This window comes from Ambystoma mexicanum, chromosome 11 (genome assembly GCF_040938575.1).
Source record: "Ambystoma mexicanum isolate Mex_15411 chromosome 11, UKY_AmexF1_1, whole genome shotgun sequence".
In the NCBI taxonomy this organism is placed as follows: domain Eukaryota; kingdom Metazoa; phylum Chordata; class Amphibia; order Caudata; family Ambystomatidae; genus Ambystoma; species Ambystoma mexicanum.
Genome location: NC_090934.1, coordinates 853,520,973 through 853,541,310, shown reverse-complemented (window position 1 = coordinate 853,541,310; position 20,338 = coordinate 853,520,973). Strand labels below are relative to the sequence as shown.

At 44.2% G+C, this 20,338-nt stretch overlaps 1 protein-coding gene across 1 annotated transcript in view; it reads left to right on the top strand.

The window, feature by feature from the left end:
• The window catches only part of LOC138505049 (uncharacterized), a 271,079-nt gene that overhangs the window by 157,959 nt on the left and 92,782 nt on the right, over positions 1-20,338 (top strand). The window contains exon 11 of the mRNA XM_069625377.1: positions 18,281-18,384. Coding sequence (XP_069481478.1) covers positions 18,281-18,384 — 104 coding nt within the window. The remainder of the gene's footprint in view (positions 1-18,280; positions 18,385-20,338) is intronic.

Below are 20,338 nucleotides of genomic sequence, written 5' to 3'. Positions count from 1 at the left end.
GCGATCTAGATCGCGAACGCCCAGAGGACGCCGATTCAGACCGTTCCCTATGTGCCTCTTTCCGAGAGCTCGACGTGCGCGTCGAGTCTCGGTGGGACTTCGTGTGTTTGGAAGTGCTGTGGGTTGCGCTTAACGTCGCCAATGATATTTGTGATGTCATCTTTGATGTCGTGGGTGTTAGTCTTAGCAATGCATGTAGATGTTGTGTGTTATGGTTGCTGAGCTTACCATAATGGGGGAATGTGCAGTGTTTTTTGGTTTCACTGTGAAGTGTAACATCCCTTTAACAAAGTTTTTTTACTGAATGTACATATATAGAGAGAGAGAGAGAGAGAGAGAGCAGGGAATGAAAACAAAGGGGCTAAACATGTGAGTTGGTCAGTGATGCAGTTACATTTGAGATACATCTTTCATGTTCTGGGTGTGACTGTTAGCAGTGCACAGTGGTGATGGCAAGTATGGAGGCTCAGTCTGCCATAACTGGTGAATTTCAGGGGTTTTTCGGTGTTAATTTGAACCATAATGGGGAGGGCGAACATTTTCTTTTTAGTGAAGTTCACAGGTTTTTCATAGGGCAACTTAACCATAACGTCCCCTCAACAAAGATTTTTTTGTAGTGAATTGGTTTTTGGGAGAGCAACGTAACCATAACGTCCCTTTAACAATGTTTTTTTTAACTGAATGCCATAGGTTTTTAGTAGTTTAAATACATCATAACAGTACGTTAACAGAAATGTTGTACTATATCTATCAGGGTTCTATTAGTAACACATAAGCATACTACTGTAAAGGAACATTTGAAGTAACTGCCCACCTTCCAAAGAATTCCACATTATCATATGCTGGCGCACAGCATGGGGGCATGTTTGAAAAGTCATATGCACTTCACAATGACATGTGTAACTGGGTGATAGTGGAGAAGTGCATTGTATATTCTTGTACGAACTTGAAAATGGAAAATTTCCAGCACAGAACTCCACAAGGCAAGCGTGCAACAGAATATAAGCAAGAGTGCATACCGACGTATCTGGATCATTAACCCCCATTCCTCCCCAAAGAGTGGGGGATGAATGCCATAAGCAATCGAGATTTTACAGCAGTAACCCGTGCTACCAAGGAAGAGGATTTTTTGTCTTCAACCGGAACGCCTCCGGCGTTCCCAGCTGAAGAAAACAAACCCTTTTTCAAGATGGCTACAATAGAAAGGGAAGACGGTGTTGGATAGAAACCCTTCTTCGCTTTCCATTGCAGGCTGCAGAAAGCAAAAATGAAACTGTGTGACCGTAAAGGCAGCACCACATTTGTGTTCCTTGAGAAATGTACGGTTATAAGCAACATCTTTACCAGAAAGGCAGTCCCTGGTGGACAAGGCGACCTCAATGCAATGTTTTGTCCCTTCCAGTAATGGCCATTAGCCACATCCCCGACATTGTGGCCACTAACCATACATAGATGTTACCCCTCAGAGACGGAAGCTGTACCGTTGATTTGTTATGTACATGAGTACACTTGTTAAATATCAAAACACTATCACATGCACAACATAAACATTTTTGGGTGTTGGTAATGACCTTTACTTACATGTGTTGTAAATGTAGTAATTCTTTTCTGTAAAAATGTGCTTACAAAACGCAAAGGAGTAGTCTACTTACGTTTACATTAAATCTGAAACAAACTCTGTGATGGGAAGCGCAATGACGTTAGAAATACTGGAAGCAACACCATTACCACTCACCGTTCCACACTTAATTTCCTAAGTGGCACAGGTCGAAAGGTATGAATATATGTGTATTGGGACGGTGTAACCATGTATTATTTTACAAACATTTCTGTGCACCAAACACTTTCAGTGCACCTTACCTCATTTTCCCGCTTTTAAGAAGATATTAAGTATTCTGAACTAATGTTGGTTAATAGGGCATCTGGGTGACAGAAATTGGTCTGATGGTGACAGAAATTGGCCTGACGGCACTAAAGCATATGATATGGGCCTGACCCTCCCATAGCCAAAGCAAGTGGGGTATGCAGTACCTTTCTCCATAACGTTCCTTGGCAGCTTAAACAAATGCGTCCATATTGACGTACGTGCTGTGATGTAGCACCTACAAAAGAACACATTACAACATGCGATGCAGCATGTCACATTGTGAAAGCAGAGAGTAAATTTGTTAAAAAAACAATGACATTTCAAAATTAGTACAGTAGTTTTATTTCACAATAAACTGAGCGAAATCATTGCCCTAAGCAATTAGTAAAGTAGTTGTGTTTCACAATGAACTGTGCGAAAATGATTGCCCTATGCACATTTCCATACAAGTAGTATGTTTCTGTCTTTCGTTGACAATGAAAATGGTAATGGGCACGTTGGTTTCTTTCACACACAGAAAGTGAGCGTTGCCGCCACAGTAGTCGTTTTCCTGCCACATTGATGTGCAAGACGACGTCAACCGCTGTGATCTACACCACCAGAAATGATGGAATGTTACTCCTTATTGCAACAGCAGCGTACGGACATAGAGGTCCAACATGATCATCCCACTCAATTATAACGCACAGACAACTGGTAATGAACAGTTGCATTTGACGGTTAAAAAAGCCGCCACTCGGCAGCTGTAATCCGTGACGATCACAATAGGTAATGAAGTATCTGAGGGGAAAAGCGTAAATAAAACGTGCATCAATGCGCAACCTCTGCACAAAACAAAGTTGTAACACATACTTTTATTAGTAAAGAATACATTAATTTGGGAAATGTACTGGCACCCTACAAACGGCGACAATGTGCAATATGACGCACAGACAACCAGTAATTAACAGTTGCATTTGACAGTTAAAAAAAGAGTCACTCGGCAGCTGTAATCCGTGACAATCACAATAGGAAAGGAAGTATCTCAGGGGAAAAGCGTAAATGAAACGTATATCAATACGCAACCTTAGCACAAAACAAAGTTGTAATACATACTTTTACTACTAAATAATAATTTAATTTGGGGAAATGTACTGGCACCCTGCAAACGGCGACAATATGCAATGTCCATTATGGGAAGAAAAAAATTCAACGGCACGTAAACCATGGAATGCAGTAGGAACATTTTTGTTTTCCCCCAAAGTAAAAATGTAATGTCAATTGGGGATATAGGCGGGAAAAATACACTTACATAATGTGGACCGGCTCCATTGCGTTAGCTGCAGTCAGACAATAGTGTAACTAATATTTCATGGTTGGTGCAAACGTTTTTGAAGCATAACCTTATCAAACAATATGTTTTTCTAACTGTTACTCCCTACATTCTTTCTGCTCTTTCCCTGGACCTCAAGGTTAAAAAACAACTGACCCTTATGGCTGTCGACAAATATGCAGCCGTACTGAGTTCGTATTTCAAACAGAAAATGAAGTGGCCTTCACTGCGAATGCAAATATATTCTCATTTTGCAACAACATATCAGCGTCTATTCAAGAGAACCGCTACTCCCGTACACACGCGGAACTGCTGTTTGTACGAAATAGAGCAGGTAGCTGCCTCAGATTGCCGCCAGTCTGACCGCAGTAATGTTGCTTATGTATTGTAAAACGGACGCAGTAAGTTCATTTTGTACAATGAGTAGCAAGTTTCACTGTACCGTACGACAGTGCTAACAAGAATACTTCAATGTTTCAGTTTCTACTACCAAGTCTCATTAACGCTCACCCTTCGAAACAGTGTTCCATAAGTGTAACAAGTGCATTGGTGTCTTCTTCGTTTAGGTATATTAGCGGTGATGGCCGCGTTCAACAGAAAACGAAGTAAACATGGTGGATGTATCGAAAGATTAAGACGCACTTCACGCTGTGCCACAACCAATCGGTGAAAGCGCAACATGGTCACGGCCAGCACGCCACAGAATAGCCAATTGCAATCTTCTCCACGGAGCAAACAGGGAAGTGTGACCGCGGAGCGGAGATAGATATCACTAATTTGTAGAGACATTCGCGACCAAGCCCCTGCCACTGCCGCAAATTTGGTTGAAATCCGTCCAGCAGTTTGGCCTGTAGCCGTGCGCAAAGTTTTCCCCCATTCAGTCTATGGCCAAAAAAGACGTTTTGGGACCCCCCCATATAACTTTGCCCCCCCTGGACCAAACTTTGCAAAAAATACAAAGTGGCCCATATACTTTTTTTGAAAAGTTTGGTGAGGATTTGTCCAAGTGGAGCGGAGTTATAAGCTGCCCAAAAAGTGCTCTTCATATGGAAACAGCAACTTAACCATAACTACATGGCCACTACCGTGGCCATGTAAAATATATATATATATATATATATATATATATATCAACCTGGTTATCAAGCATGTGTGTGTGTTTGTTTGAAAAGAAACATAGCACAGTTTAGCAGGTGGGATGAACGTGGGCAACAGTTTTCTGAGATGTGCATTCTCTAGTACCCAAAATACAGTTATTATTATCATTGCCAGATATAGTAGCATTTCTCTCTAGCTGGCCATGGTCTCCTGGACCTGATCATTTCTGTGACAAAAGTGTCCATAGCCTCACTTCTGTGCAACCCAAACATGGGCATAGTTTATCAGTGTCCGTTAAGAAGCCTCACTGATATAGGCTCTAGAAGTTCATCCACGGGTGGGACTTGACCACATTTCCTTCCTTAATTCAAGTCTTTTGTTCCCTGCCCCCCTCTACCTCCAGGCGTCTTTGGGCGGGTGTAGAGGGAACACACATTGGTTTCTTCTGGGTGCTGCAAAAATTGCTGCAACATTTTCCCACCTCCAACAGTGTTTCCCTATCTTTCCTTGGCACAGATTGTATCGTGTCACACTGGGCGCAGAGTGATCTTTGAACAATTCAGTTATATTCAGATCTCAACAGACCCTCAGGTTGCTCAGAACCAGGATCTGTATTTTGTTCTTCTCACTGAAAGGCACACTGGGGTACGTATTTGGTACGCAGTTCTCTGTTCCCTACGCCCTCCTTTTTACCCAGTTTGTCATAGGGCAGAGGCAAAGGAAATTATTTCAGATGTGCAGCATGGATCCAGTGCCTTTTCTTGCTGTCCAGGCGAACAACTTGTTTAATGTATGTATGATAAAAATGTCGATTTCGAAACACAGCATGGAAGTACATCTCTCAATTGCAGGCAGTTTCTATGAGCGTCTTGCACTCTAGGATTCGAGCCAGCAGCTTCATGACTGTGTACTCCTCAGGTGGAGCTGTTATCATGCCCGGCAGTCTGAGGCATTACGCATTCCACATTGCTGCGATCGCTTGGCTTGGGTGTTCAGCTGTAGGCCAGTCTATATCAGTAGGCCAGTCTTCCTGCATCAGAGGCATCTCAAGAAACCAAAAAAAAGTGCAGTATCAGGTATGGCATATATTGTTAAACTCTTTTCAAACAAGGCAAAGCTATTCATTGATACATTAAACTGCATACACACTCCATAAACACTGCCCTTCACAATTGTATACAAGTTGAGACCTGTTCTAGTCTTGTCAGAGACAACAATGCTAGGATTCGAACTGATGTGATATGTCTCTGTAACTAACGCATCAACTGAGTGAGGCACCATGGTTAAGCAGTGGCCCAAAACCATGCCTTCACATTCTTTGCATGATGCAGCTGCTGTAGCTACTACTCTATGGCATTCAGGTAGAGCATAAGCAACAGGACCCAGTGTGAAGGAAAAATATCCCCATGGTCTATTCTTCCCACCATGTTCCTGAATTAGTACTGCTAAAGCACATCCATCTTTTACATATACAAACACGACAAACCTTTTAAGATAATTAGAAATCCCCAAGATTGGAGCACAACACAAAGCTGTTTTTAGTGTGACAAAAGCGTTCTGACAGTGAGCATCCCATGGCAATGGTGATGCAACACGTACTTTCTCAAGAGCAATGCTCCTACCCTCCTTCAACAAGAGGTATCCTACATAGGCAACCTCATGTTGACAAGTCTGGTACTTTTTCAAAGAAACTTTGTGAGCTATATTTGCAAGATCCTTTAGTACACTAATAGTGCCTTTCTGGCATCCTTCACAGGAGTCTGCTGCAACTAGTAACAATGTGCAGTATTGTGGCAACTGTAATCAATCAACCTGTTCCTTAAGAGCCCTACTGTAAATGCTAGTACTCTCAGTGTATCCTCATGGTATCCCAGTAAAGGTAAATTCATCAATCACAGAAACGTATGTTACCTGAGCAAAAATCATGGTCAATTTGTCCTTTAAATAAATTGCAAAACAGTAGGGCAAAACATTGTCACCATTTTTAAAAACTGGCAAAATGGTGCTGTTGCAAGTACTGTCAGATATTTCCTCAATTACACCTTTGCTCACCAAATCAGAAGGAAATGCTGTGAAGAAACATTTTTCTGCTGGGACATTGATACACCATCAGTGCTGCAATGAATCATTGTGTACAATAGTTTCAACATATACAATCCCAATAGGTTCTCTCCACAATTGGATGTTAGCAAGAAGTGGCATTTATCTGTAAAAGGGGCCAACAGTAATGGGTACTAGCTGAGACACATGGCATATTTCTGGGCTACATTCAAACCCTACAGAAACATTCTGTTGCGGAACCAATGAGCCGTTAATGGAGCATTTGTGTGACCCGGTATCTATCAAAAATGAGGGCGCCCTAGGTAACTGCTGATCCTGGGCAACCCCTATCTTCTCATTCTTTTGTACTGTCTAGTGTACTGACTGTGGAACCACATCCCAATTGTCCAACATACTCCTCAATCTCACCGATAGTGCTCTTAGTTCACTAAGGTACGGGGTCATTATTATTTCATTCTCTAACCCAGTCGGTTTTTTCTCATCGCAGCAAAAATCTGCACAACATGTGTGAATTCTTTTAACATCGGGCATCTTTTTAAAACTATTCTACCGTGGCAAAATATATGCATATATTTTTCAAACAAACAAATAACTTGGAACAAGCTCACCTGATATCAAACTGAGGCAACGCTATCTCCCATCAAACGAAAACACGATTTCCGTGCTCTGTGATCTTCATTCAAAAGATGCAAAACAGCATCACAGCTGCAACGGTTCCAAACCCTTGCCGGAGATGATCATTTAGCCAATAAATGGATCAGGAGTAGCAACTTCTAGGAACTTTGTTCTACTTGGCAGGGATCCCTGATACTCTGGTCCAAACACTGTCCTCGATCATCCTTGGAAGGATTCCTTCTCAGGCGCCATTTCTAAGTCACAAAATATATACTATGGAAACAAAATAAGTTCACAAGAGACGCAGAGATAGATATTAAATGGAAAACAGTTTATTATGCATGGCAGGGAAAGTCAGCTGCTCACTAACAAGCCAAGGCCCCTAGCACTAACACTCTAGTACTAGCACACTAGAACTAGCATACACACTAGCATACTCGCTCCTCTACTGAACAGAAATCCACTGTTTATACATAGTGGCAGTGACATACATTAACTGCATAGAATAATTTCATGGAAACAGCATGCTTCTTCTTACGGTCATACATTTCATAACAGCATGAACTGTGCTGAACATATTCTAAGAAAGCAAGGCATATTGTGAGAACATTCTGTTTTATGTACAAGACATCCTAACTCTGCTGAAACGAAAACATTTGTCATGCTATCTCCGCAGTTAAGGCAGTCAAGGCTGTTTCTCTGTGCTATAGGATAGCTGACAGTCTGCCAACAGACAAGTTTTTCTAATAACATCTCTAAACTGTGTTCAGCTGCGTTCAGCATTTATCATGAACACATTTCCTTGGGCACTCAGCATAGCCTGATTCATAATGGACAAAAACAGACTGCATTTAGCGCTTAGAAGACTAGAATTTGTGCTATACATAATAACAAGTATATCTTTCTGCATGGCTCTCAGCAAATGTTGATCCATGATAGCTCAGAGCAAACTATAATGCTAAATAGATTTTACATTAATGAACGAATGAATTAGCTTATTCTAACCATAAAAAAATGCAGATTAACAGTGGGTTCAACGGTGTATAGCCGGACAAACATACATACACACATAAATACTGCTATATATATATAAAGGTGATGTGTGGAAAATGGATGTAATGAGGTGTTAGAAACACAAAAAGATGGTTTTCTTAGTAAAACTCTACAATTTGTGGTTCTGAGGGTAAAAAACCCATATGAATTGTATAACTCTCCACTTCCTGAGTGTTTATCTCTCTGAATCTGTCTCTTTCTCTCCGACATGAAAAGGAAACAAACATTAACTGTCATGGTGGAGGAGTAAATAAACCTGGTACATGGGCCTATTCTAAGAGAACCTAAGATTCTTGTCCAGTTCCATACTGTAACAAAAAAGATCATGGGGTTGCTGCATCCCGATTTGCATCCATTTGGCCACTCGCAGTTTCAGGGGGTTTAGAGGGTGCCAGTGTGCTTCTTTCTTGGACTTGGTGGTTTCTGGGGAGGAGTTGCTCTTCTGGGATCTGTCGAGTTCATCCCAGACTGTTCTACCAAAGTAAGACCTTGCAACTGCTTTAGGTCAGGCCTTGAACAATGGCTAGCTGGAAGTTTTCTCTGCTGAAGGCCACTTTTCAGACTCATGTTATTCTCAGCCACACGCCCCCCTCCTGGGATTAAGCCTATCACAAGCTCTGATGCCCTTCTAAATTCTCCAGCTCCCACCATCCCAGCAAGTTGCAGTGGTCCTTGTTACGTCTCTGGATGCTCACAAGGTCTGGATGTAGACCCCAGCAGGCTTTGTTACTCTCCTGCTCTTAATGTGTTCTGCCTCTGACCAGAGTCTGGGCTAGAGCCACCAGCAGGCTTCTCACACCAAGCTCTCATAGCTCTTGGTTCTCTCTTGGGGACTAGGCTATCCGGCTCGGCCACCTGTTCTCTTCTCCTGCTATTCCCTCAATGAAAATGCCAACACTATCAACACCGTCTTAATCCCTCAAAGCTAGAATGCTTATGTCTCTTTTTATAGTGTGGGGTGTTTCTAAATTATCCAAAAAGCTCTCTAATTTGTGGGTCTGTGTCCCTTTTAGCCTCTGGTCATTGGATTGGCCTGGGATTCTTGGGTGCATCTCCTCTACACAGGTCTCATCTCTAATGTTCATCCAATTCATGTGTTGAACGCTCCCTAATTGCTAATTCTCTGTAAGGGTGTAATTGACATTGTTTCTGTGAGCTGAGGGAATAAATGCACTGGCTGCCACCTCGGGATCAGGCAGGCACCTTTTGGCAGCTGGGCAATCCTGCGGTCTGTTTCTAATGCGGTCTACTAAGCACACTGTGCATGTGTACTCAACTCATTTCTCTGTGTTTGCAAGCATTTGCTGGTGTCTGTGTTGTGAGAGACAAGACCCCCTCTGAGCTTGCCAGCAACTGCAACATACAGCATGAGACTCTGCTGCTCTACCAGCAGATCCCTGGTTATGCCTGAGAAGTGTGATGAAGCTGCTGCTGATACAGTTGTTCATCTCAATATAATGTTGCATTTCTGTGACACGATGATCCTGTCCACTGACACCTAACCTCTTCTGGAACTCTACTGCGGGGTATGGGGTGACTCCCTCTGCTTTTTATGTAGCACCTCTCATGGTGGGTTATGAAGGTAGGGTACCTCTGCGTGGACGGCTGTTGGACGCAAGCAGGCTGGCTTTGTGTACTTTAGGGGAATCTTATTTCCCACCCGAGGGTTGCATCACGCCACAGATGGTTCCTATTCGCCCCCACAGACACCCAGTGCTGCCTCTTGACTGTTACTGTGTCACAGTACTCTGCAGCCTTTTCATTGTGTGCATTCTGGGATTTTGCCCAGCAGTTCTCAGTGTCATCATGGTTATTGTGGCAAGAGTGCACTTTGGTCTTTCTCCAAGTGCACCCTCTGGCTGTTTCTATCATTGTGTTCTGTGACTGCAAACAGTTCCATATTGGTGTTCAAGATCTTTAAGTAGGGATATCTACCACCTTCCGTTTCTCAGACAGGCATTTGGGAACATCCTCAGCACAGTGGAAGAATGGTGGTACAGGCTTGGCTTCTTACCCGTTGCCGTCCTTACAGAACCAATGGTTTGCTTCCCCTCATTCCAGAGGCGGACATAAAAGGAGCATCTCACTAACACGAAGTAGAATGAGAAAGCAAGCTGGAGTGTGGCTGGTTACCCTGCGGAGCCAAGACGCAGAGGCAGTCCCGTCCCCCTTAGAGGCAGAGGCAGAAAGAGGTCCCAAACAGTCAGAATGGAGCGCTGGGCAGTTTGGAAGTCCATGGAAGAGCTCAAGAAGCCTGGCCCCTCCATAATGAGAAGTGACACGATTGCCTGAGTGGTGGTCGACCAGCCTCCTGGAAGCTGCCAGAAAGAGACAAAGCCCATGCACTGCTGCAGAGGCCAGAAAGGAAAAAGGCGCTGTGCCGCCATCAACCTGGAGGAATGTCCCACCGAGGAGGGCGAACTCGCCAGGAGAGCCCCCAAGCAGTGGTGAAAGGGCAGAAGACATAGGAGGGTCCACACCACCACACTAGTTGAAGTTGCGACAAGAAAACAAACGCCCTGAGGCAGGATTGGCGTCCCAAAAGCCCAGGAGGCACCAATACACAACATAGCCCAAGAGAGGGCAAAAGCACAAGTTTCAGTGATATGTGTAAGGCCCTAAAATGCCACTGCACTTGTGGTTTGAGGAGAATGTAGGGAAATGGCACATCTAGACAAATATATGGAGGGTGGAGGGACTCCCCAGGAGCAGTATCCCTGGATTCAAGGCCTGTCACAATCATGACTCACAGGGTGGAACACTCGGGAGACTGTAGAATGCTTTTTTGAATTGTTCAGAGGGAGAGGACTGCATTCACCTTGAAGTTGGGGTGCTAGGTGTGGGAGTGATGGAGGGGAGTTGCGGAATGACTTGAATCCAGAATGAATATTGTGTCGAGGAATGAGAACTGTTTGGGTCTCAATGGCCACACATCAGGTGAAGTTTCCAATGGAGAACGTATGCGGCTTTAACAGAAAGTTTAAGCAATGGGAGGTGTTGATATTTCTTTAAATGGGTTGGGGTTAACATAGCAATGACTCAGAAGATGCACCTCCTAAAGGAAGACTGCGAAGGGCTCCTTGCCAGATGTTGAGGTCAGCATCACTACTACACTTCCTTCATAATACACTTCATTCACAAGTGTTTCGAGGAAGGGGATAATGCTTATGCTTAGTGGTATTTTGTCCTTATGCGGACACAAACAGATGATAGGGGAAGCTATGTGTTCATAAAAAAAGGAGATTAAGGGTTTGCTCTTTATTCAAATGAATGCATATGCTCTTAACTTTGACATGCCAGGGTTCTTCTAAGAGTTGGTTCCTCTCTTCCAGGATTCCCTGACTTGCATAATATGGGGCAGGGATCACAACATGGAGCTTCATATGGAACTGGATAGGAGATTGGCTCCGCGGGGGGAAGTCCAGTATGGCGAATGTAGTGCAAGGGTATATAGCTTTTACAAGCTAGTGGACGCTTTGAGATCAGAAGCAGTTCTAATTCCCCTCCTCGGTATATGATTTGCTCTCCAGGCTGAACTACTTCCTCGTTAGCCAAAGTGTGTTTGGCAGAGTCACCCAGTGAGAATGTTTACCCAGAACCTTATTTGGTCACTCATCTTTAGTTTCAGACACTCCACTAAAGGCAAAACGAGGAATCTACTTGGAGTTTAAACCAGACTCTGCCAGACTTGGCATTTCAGGCAACACTGCTGAATGACATTTATTGATATTTTGCGATCTTAATTGGATGTGGGAGGGCTCCTAGGGCACAACCTGGGAAGCTTTTAAAGAATTCCTTAGGTATGTTTACCAGGCAAAGAAGTATGACATCCCCAAAGCAATTAGACAGGAGCTAGACAAGATTGAGGAGGCCCTCAAACAAATGCAGGTGATACCCACAAGGTCAAGTGGCTGGAGGTCATTATGGGAGAGAAAAACAGTCTTGGGGAGAAGCTAGTAGAGAGATTAAGTACATATCTCAGTAAACTATTGCAAGATAATATAGTGAGGGAGAAATGGCAGGTAGGGCATTAGCTTGGATCAATAAGAAGGAGCGGGGGGACTATAGGGTAGGTGGTGGGGACGAATTATGAGTAGGACATTTTGCAGGTTGGAAACCAGGAAATTAACTCTGTGTTCCTATACTACTAAAAACCGTTAGGATCAGTTCATACTGGTACTAGAGGACCCTGCCCAGACACATCTAGCACAGACTGAGCTTCTAGGCTAACATAGGAAGAGTCAGAGATTCAATATAATGTCTGCAATAGCTGCTCTAAATAGTGGACAAAGGCCCCAAGAATGGATTGGCTGAGAACATCATTCTAAAAAAGGATTTGACAAGACATTGGTCCCACAACTTAAAGATGTATATAATGAGGCTATGCAGTCAAGGACCGTATCTCTGTCTATGTTAACAGCCAAATTAAGTCTTAGTAAAGCAGGTTAAGCTTTCATCAAACTGCTCCTCCTACAGACAGCGGCACTAGCGGAAAAGGATCGATTACAGCACTCATCTTACTTACGTCTCTCGTAGCGCCACTAACTTCCATAACCACCCACGTACAGCGTTATTCGGCTCGAATGCTTTTTCCTTCCAGTATATATTATGCTCTAGTTCAGTGTGATATGAAGAACTAGGCCACCCTGGCTCTAACCACTGCCCCCCGCACATAGCTGTATGGCATTGTCCGACTGAGTAGTGGATTTACCTCTGTGCTCTGTTATATGCTATATTTTGTACCTCCCTATTTAGTTCTATTCTGCACCTACTGCACATATCGTAGTGTTTTGACCAACTGAGCTGGGACCATGCTTTGTGTTCAGATCCACGTGCTACCCTTGTCCAACCTATCTGCTTTATTCTGCGTCCACTGCATATGACTGTGTTGCCTTGCCTAACTGACTAAGTGCATACACTTTCTGTTTAGGCTTATGTGCCACCTTGAACTAGTATACCTTGTCTCAATCTTAGCCTGTTGCATCCTGTGTTCACACCTTTGCGCCATTTTGGACTAGCCCACTGTGTTTAATCTGCGCCTATTGCACTTTGCAGCCTTACCTATGTGTTATTGTGGACTAGCCCACCGTGTTTTACCTACTCACACTGCTCATGTCTTGTTGTACCTCACCCAAATGATGTTCACCTTTGACATGTCTAGTGCACATACTTACGCACAATGCCCCATGCACGATATTGAACCGTCCTATTTAGCATCAATTGTGTGCCCATTGTACATGCTGTGCTTTATTTGATCCTACTGACCAACGCATTTATACCATGTGCACGGCCAAGATACGATCCTGAACTAGCCCACTGTGTTCAAACTTGCACCTATTACATATTCCTTTCCTCTGGGTGATTATACTCTGTGCTCCTGCCCCAGACGGCATTTTGTTTGAGCCATTCTGATTCACTCCACCTTGCCCTTAGACTAACCTACCCAGCAGTGCCTAGTGCACCTGCGTAGCATCGTCTAGAACCACCATCTAGCGATATTCAATATCTGAAAACCTCGATACCGTATTTCGTCAGTGCGTGCCACCATGTACTGGCAACATATACCTTACAATACTAACCACCTCTCACCCTGCCTCATTCTCAAGTTATTATCCCTGACGTGGTCATTTACCTTAGTGCCTTACCTTCAGAAACACTGCTCATCAAAACCCTCATCCACCCTATGCTCATATGCACTACCCACCTTGGGTACACCATGCCTTCCAACTTGAATGAACAACTGCACATCTCTGCCATGTCCATTATCACGCAGTACTACCCCAACTCAGTACTGGCCTCATCATCTCCCACTGCCAACCCCTAACTCAACTCACCAGCCCTTTGGGAGTAGGTTTAGTAGCAAAGTGTTCAAGCCAACCAACCATGAATGGTACATATAAGGAACCTTAGACTCGGCTCCAGATTCCTGCATGCTTCTCACCGCCACACCTGCACTACCAAGCACTCTAATCCTGCAGTACATTCTGCAAGAGCCCTCACCACTCTATTACCCACCATAACCAAGAACTCCAAACTTAATACAAGTATCCCCTATGCACAGAAAATCGGGATCAAGGGAGCATTGATTAATCCCAGGTCCCCTACTGCTCAAGCGCTCGACATGGCCGACCGGATCACAACACATGACCTTGACTTCATCGCCATTACAGAAACATGGCTCCATGCTGCCTCGGGACCACTTCTATCACTGGCCATCCCCACAGGATATACCATCATCAGATGCGATCGCAACACCAGCCAAACTAAAGGAGGTGGTATTGCCTTCATACACAAAAATTTGATTAGCCTTCGCATCTCCCCTACACAACAGACTCCATCAGCAGAGCTACTCTCAGTGAAACTAGCCACATCACCTAACCAAACTATCACACTTCACCTTATTTAAAGGCCTCCCGGTCCTATATCTACATTTGCAGAAGATATATCCTACATCCTTGCTGACAACACCAAAACTAAATCGCATATCATCTTATTAGGTGACTTCAACCTTAGTCTCCAAGATTCCAATGATGCCTCAGCACTTGATATTACTAACAAACTATCGAACCTAGGCTTCACACAATGCATCAGCGAACCAACACACATTTAGGGCAGAATGCTCGACTGGTTAACAGATTTAAACTGCGAAATCATTATTGAATCTAACCAACACTGTGCTTGGACCGGCCACCACCTAATTACCCTTAGCATCCCAGTAAGAAAACGTTTGTCTTACGCAGGACATCGAGCCTGCAATGTGCACAAGAAACAAGAGAGATATAACATGTGAAAAACTGCTCCCACTTCTCCTTCCAACTCTCAAAGAACATTCCTCTTCTTGCACAGATCCCACTGTCATGGTAGACACGTTCAATCAGACCATGCTGAAAGCCCTTGACATTATTGCACCTATGAAATTGAGGAAACCCAAACCACATGCTCAACTCAACTCTTGGTTCACACCTCAGTTGAGTGTTCTTTGCAAAGAAAAACGTAACCTAGAAGCTCGTTGTAAAAGCAATCCCTCTGAAATCAACAAAGCTAGTCTCGCCTTAGCCGCCTTGAATTACAAAGAGGCCATCCTCCAGGCCAAAAGAGATACTTATAACAAGCAAATCCTACAAGCCAAACCCAACACTAAAGAGCTGTTCAAGATCTTTAAATAACTGGAATCCCTGGTCAGCTGACCCGATACGTGTACTAAAGATAGCACCTGGTGTGACAATATTCAGAAGGCGCTCCTCTGTAAAATAGCTACACTCCAAGCCAAAATTAACGACAAAAAAATCTTCCTTCAGATTGACTCGCAATACAAGCCTCAGCATGATAGATCTAAACCTAGCATTCACACTCATAAACCATTCAGCTTCTCGCCCCTCTCTACTACTCAAGTTGAAGATATCATCAACAATCTGAAACCCTCCAACTGCCAGGGTGATCTATGTCCAGCCCCCATTATCAAGGAGCCTCACATAACGTAGCCCCACTCATCACAGCCTTTATAAACTCATCATTTAGCACAGGTATTGTGCCAGATAATTTGAAGGATGCGTGGGTCATCCCACTTCTTAAAAAACCTACATTAGATGCTAGCATACCTACAAACTACGGGCCTATCACCACTGTGCCTTTCCTGCTAAAAATATTGGATCAAGCAGCCTACCTGCAGATCCAAGACTATCTGAAAAATAACAAACTTTTGGGCCTTAGGCAATCTGGCTTCCGTCCCTGTCACGGTTGACCTCAAAACTCAGATATTAGCTGCCCACTTCTCTGACAAAGCTACTGCTTGGATCAGTTCATTCCTGGATAACAGATCCATGAGGGTCTTCTCCCCCACTGCTGCTGCTGAACCATCACCATGAACCATGAACCTTGCAGAGTACCACAAGGATTGTGCGTTTCCCCTACACTCTACAATGTGTTTATGAAACCATTGTTCGATATCCTGGATTATCTGGGTGTCACCTACACGAATTACGCGGATGACACCCAGATACTCATCCCCATTACCGGCGACCACACAGCCGACACATTCGCCGTTAATTCTATCTACCAAGTCACCCCAAGACTGGATGGCTCAACACAAACTCTGTCTCAGTGACGAAAAGACAGAGCTTCTCATCTTGGACTCCCATCAGAGACTCAACAAACTAGACCCCTCTTTCAAATAATTCGTCATTGATGGTAACATCATTAAAGTTACGCATGACACCAAAACATTAGGTATATATCTTGACTCCACACTATCCCTCTCGAGATAGACTAACGCAGTATCCTCAGCCACAGCCTACACTTGTAAGCTCATCACAGCCTGCTGACCCTTCCTCACACCAGCCAACTGCACTACACTAGCCAGGACCCTGGTAATGTCAAAAATCGATTACTGTAATGCCCTCTGTTTAGGCGCCAACCAATGCAATCTCAACAAATTACAGAATATCCAAAATAATGCCATCAGAGCTGCGTTAAATATCCCCAGGAACAATCACATTTCTGACACCAGGCGGAGCCTTCACTGGCTACCAGTATCACAAAGAGTTTCACTCAAAACACGCACAAATGCCTTGCCAATCAAGCGCCCAACTACCTGGCCTGCAGATTTGCTTACCACACTTCCAACAGACCTCTCAGATCTGCCCAGGCCAATTGCCTCTCCATACCTCGCTTCAAGCTACTAAGATCAGGTGGGATCAGCTTCCCAGTCCTTGCTGCGAACCTATGGAACTCACTCCCAAACCCTCTTAGAGCTGAACCTTCATTCCTTGCTTTCAAAGCCCAAGACCTCTCCTGGCACTAATTGTGGCCCTTAGCCACCACCTGTGCTCTCTGCCTCACTGTATAAAGCTGCTTGTGTATATATCCGGCAAACTTTCTGTCGACATATTCACTTGTACATACTTGGTGTCTGGAGATTGGCCCCTTGTATCACAGCTGTTCCTGCTCGTTTGACTATTGAATCCTATAGGACTGTAAATTATGTCGGCTTTTCCTTATACCGTATACTACCCCGTATATCTTGCCTATGCTAATTTGCCTTGTTACCTGTGTATTATGTTTATGTCTATCTGCCATGTAACCTAAGTGATGCGCCTGGATGTCCTTGGGCCAGATGCGCTATATAAATAAATGAAATACAAATACAGCCACATACAAAGAAATAAGTGATCTGCCAGGATTTATTCCTGGAAGGCCAACCAGTTCCAACCTGCGCCAGCTGTTTAATGTCCTGTATGCATAAATAAATCACCCAATGATGGTGTCACTAGACATGGAAAAAGCCTGGGACTATATGTTTGAATTGTTCGGAAAGTTTGACTTTGGGGGCTTGTTCATTGGGATGGTCTTTCTGTATACTGGCCCTTTTGCGTGTTTTCAAACTAACCTAGGTGTGTCAGGACTGGTCATACTTGAACAAGGAATGGGGTGGTGCTGCCCTCGGTCCCCCATCGTTTTAGCATTAGTTATGGAACCGGTGGCTCTGATAATGAAGGCGCACATGAGAGGCAGGGGGATTGCGAGGAGTGATGTCCAGGCAGTGTGTGTGTGTGTGTGTGTGTGTTTATTGCACCACAGACCAATTTACAGAGAGCCCTGAGGGAGACCCCTTGGTTTGTGAATCCTCTTCAACCCACCTTCCCGAATCCTTTTGCTAAGAGGTGTGTAGCGAATGGGTCCATGTTTTAAGGAGAGCGTTGTATAGAAAACCATTCTCTTAGCTCTTTACACTTTCTGTGCTTTTTCTTACTTGTGGGCTCCCTTTCCTCCTCTTTCGATTGGTATTGTTCTTTATCCCCTCCTTGGTCACCCCATTTCTATCATTCCTTTCTATTCATCTCACTCACACTAACACTGACCTCGTGGAAGGCCCAAACATGACTACGCTAAACTAAGAAGCCATGCTCAGCTACCATGCAGATGAACAAACTCCCTCTAATATAATCGTCCAAGCATCATGGAAGGCTTCAAGGCCTAAACATCCTGAGCCAATTAGCCACTCTAGGATGTTGAAGTGACACCACTGCTCCCCCTTTTAAGAGGTCCCTAGAGGTAACCGACCTAAGGCAGAACAGTCATGAAAATAACAAAAGCTGCACTTTACAAATGCTGCTTAATATAACATCTTCCCTTCCCTGCCCCTTTATTTCTCTCTACCCCTTTCCATTTTTGTTTGTGCTTTATTCTTCCAATGTCTCTACTTATTCCGTTATTGCATTTCTCCTTTTTCACTCTTTCGTTCCATCTTGTTCACTTGCTGAATTTCTCCCCCACAGGATGGCAACGCTCCACTCTTTATTGAGACACAAGAGACAGGTGCACAGACTGAGATAGAGACTGAGGAGAGGGAAACCTGGACAGGAGAATCAATGACACACAGGTGAGAATGACATGATGGTTTTCCATGAACATGCAAGCTGTCTGCCACGGATAGAACAATGCAGTTGTCAAGCCTCAGCATGATCTCTCGAAGGGCAAGGTCTATCCTGTGTGGCAACAGTAGGAAGGGAGGATTCCTCCAAGGCGCCTTAGATGTTAGAAGACTTTCTTTGCAGGAGCATTGACTTGGGAGAAAAATTACACACCCACATTAGGGGTAGCCCCAGGTTGAAAACCTGATTCTTGGGGTGGGAGGCTGCCCCTAGAAAGCAGTCACATGAATGATAGGGAACCCAAAGTCACAGGAACGGACGAGCATGGTTTTTGATGCACTTAAATAATAAGTGGTTCGTATACTAACTGGGCTTGTAGCTAGTGGACATTGGGGTTATGTCATTTTCTAAAAGAATTTGTGAGCGCTAAGTTATATTTGTGATCATGGCCATGTAGGATGCTATTTTCCACTGATGGGATCGGTTAGAGGAAGAATGGAATTCATTTTAGGATGGTGCCAATGAGGCCTAAGGGTTTGTTGAGGCTCTGCATGCGCAATGGTCCACAGTGTTGACTGCTGCAAAGAGTTCAAATAGGATCAAAGTGCATGAGTACCCTTGCTCTCTAGCAATGAACAGCTCTTCCCTGGCATCCATTAGGGTGTACTTAGTTGCTCTGCTTGGGCGGCATTATGATTGATAGTGTGATAAAGTTATATGAATGTGCCTGCTAGTAGTGGATGATTGGATGATGTGGTTATGGGAGTCGGCTGCTACCACCCGCAATGTGCCCGGAGGATGGTGTGAACGTAATCCCATAAACCACCCCACCTTCACTCACACCTAAGATAGAGGACTGTCACTGTCAGTGTATTGTATATCCCCCTGCTCCTTTTATGGGATTGTCACGTGCTTAGAATGAGCCAATGCCCTTTACACTATGATCCCCATTTGTGATGGCCTAAGTTGAGGAAAATATCTGAAAGTCTTATGGGAATTTAAGAACCCTGTGGCAGCATGCTGATGGCATCTGGTGCAAAGCAAGCGTGGCCACTGCTCATTCCTCCCAGAGCGCAAATGGGGTCTGCTCGTCAGCATCCGTAAGGTAGATATGACACCCAAGAGAGCAGCCAAGTCTGAAATTATCTCGGTCCATGACATCAGGAACCGCTGCAGTGACCCATTACAACCAGGTGAATTCACTACAAGGGTAACACTTCACAAGTCACAAAGCAGGTACAATAAACATACACAGGTGTCCCCACTCCAGTGTAGGATGGCCCAACGGGAGGGGCTAGGCCTTTATAATAGTAATGGGCAGTTTGGCATGGCTATGAGTGTTAGGAGTTGGCAGGCGAGCTAGGGGGTTGCTGGGGACGAAGAGGGGCGATGGAGAGAATAAGTGGAGGCAAGGAGAAGGAGGAGAGAGCAAAGGGGGGGCAGGGTGGATATAAGGGCCTGGGAAGAGGTGGGAGAAGGTCAGGCAGAGTGGACAGGAGGTGTAGAGAAACATTAGAGAAGGTTGGCAGCTATTTAGAACAATGGCAGGTTAGTTGAAGTGACATCACTCACCCAATCACCTAAACAAAAACTGGCGGATCCCCTTCAGTATTTGACATCCCTCTAGTAGTAAATACTACAATACATGTATACAATTATAGTAAATGTCGCTTGATTTCTTTGGTAAAACAATTTTCTTCTTTATTCATAATTCTTCATTGCTAGTGCTGGAGTGGCAGAATAAGTGGCCAATGCATGTCGGACAATGTGTCCATCATCACGACGGACTCTAGAAATAATACTAAAGTGATCATCAGTAGGTATGAAAAATGAAGTCAAAAAGATATTGGGACTCATTCAGAGTTTGGAGGTAAGTAACGTCCCTTACCGGCATGGTGCAAATAGCGTGTCCGTGTTAGCACCAGTCCGTAAATAGAGGACTATTACAATTTCGCGGGCACG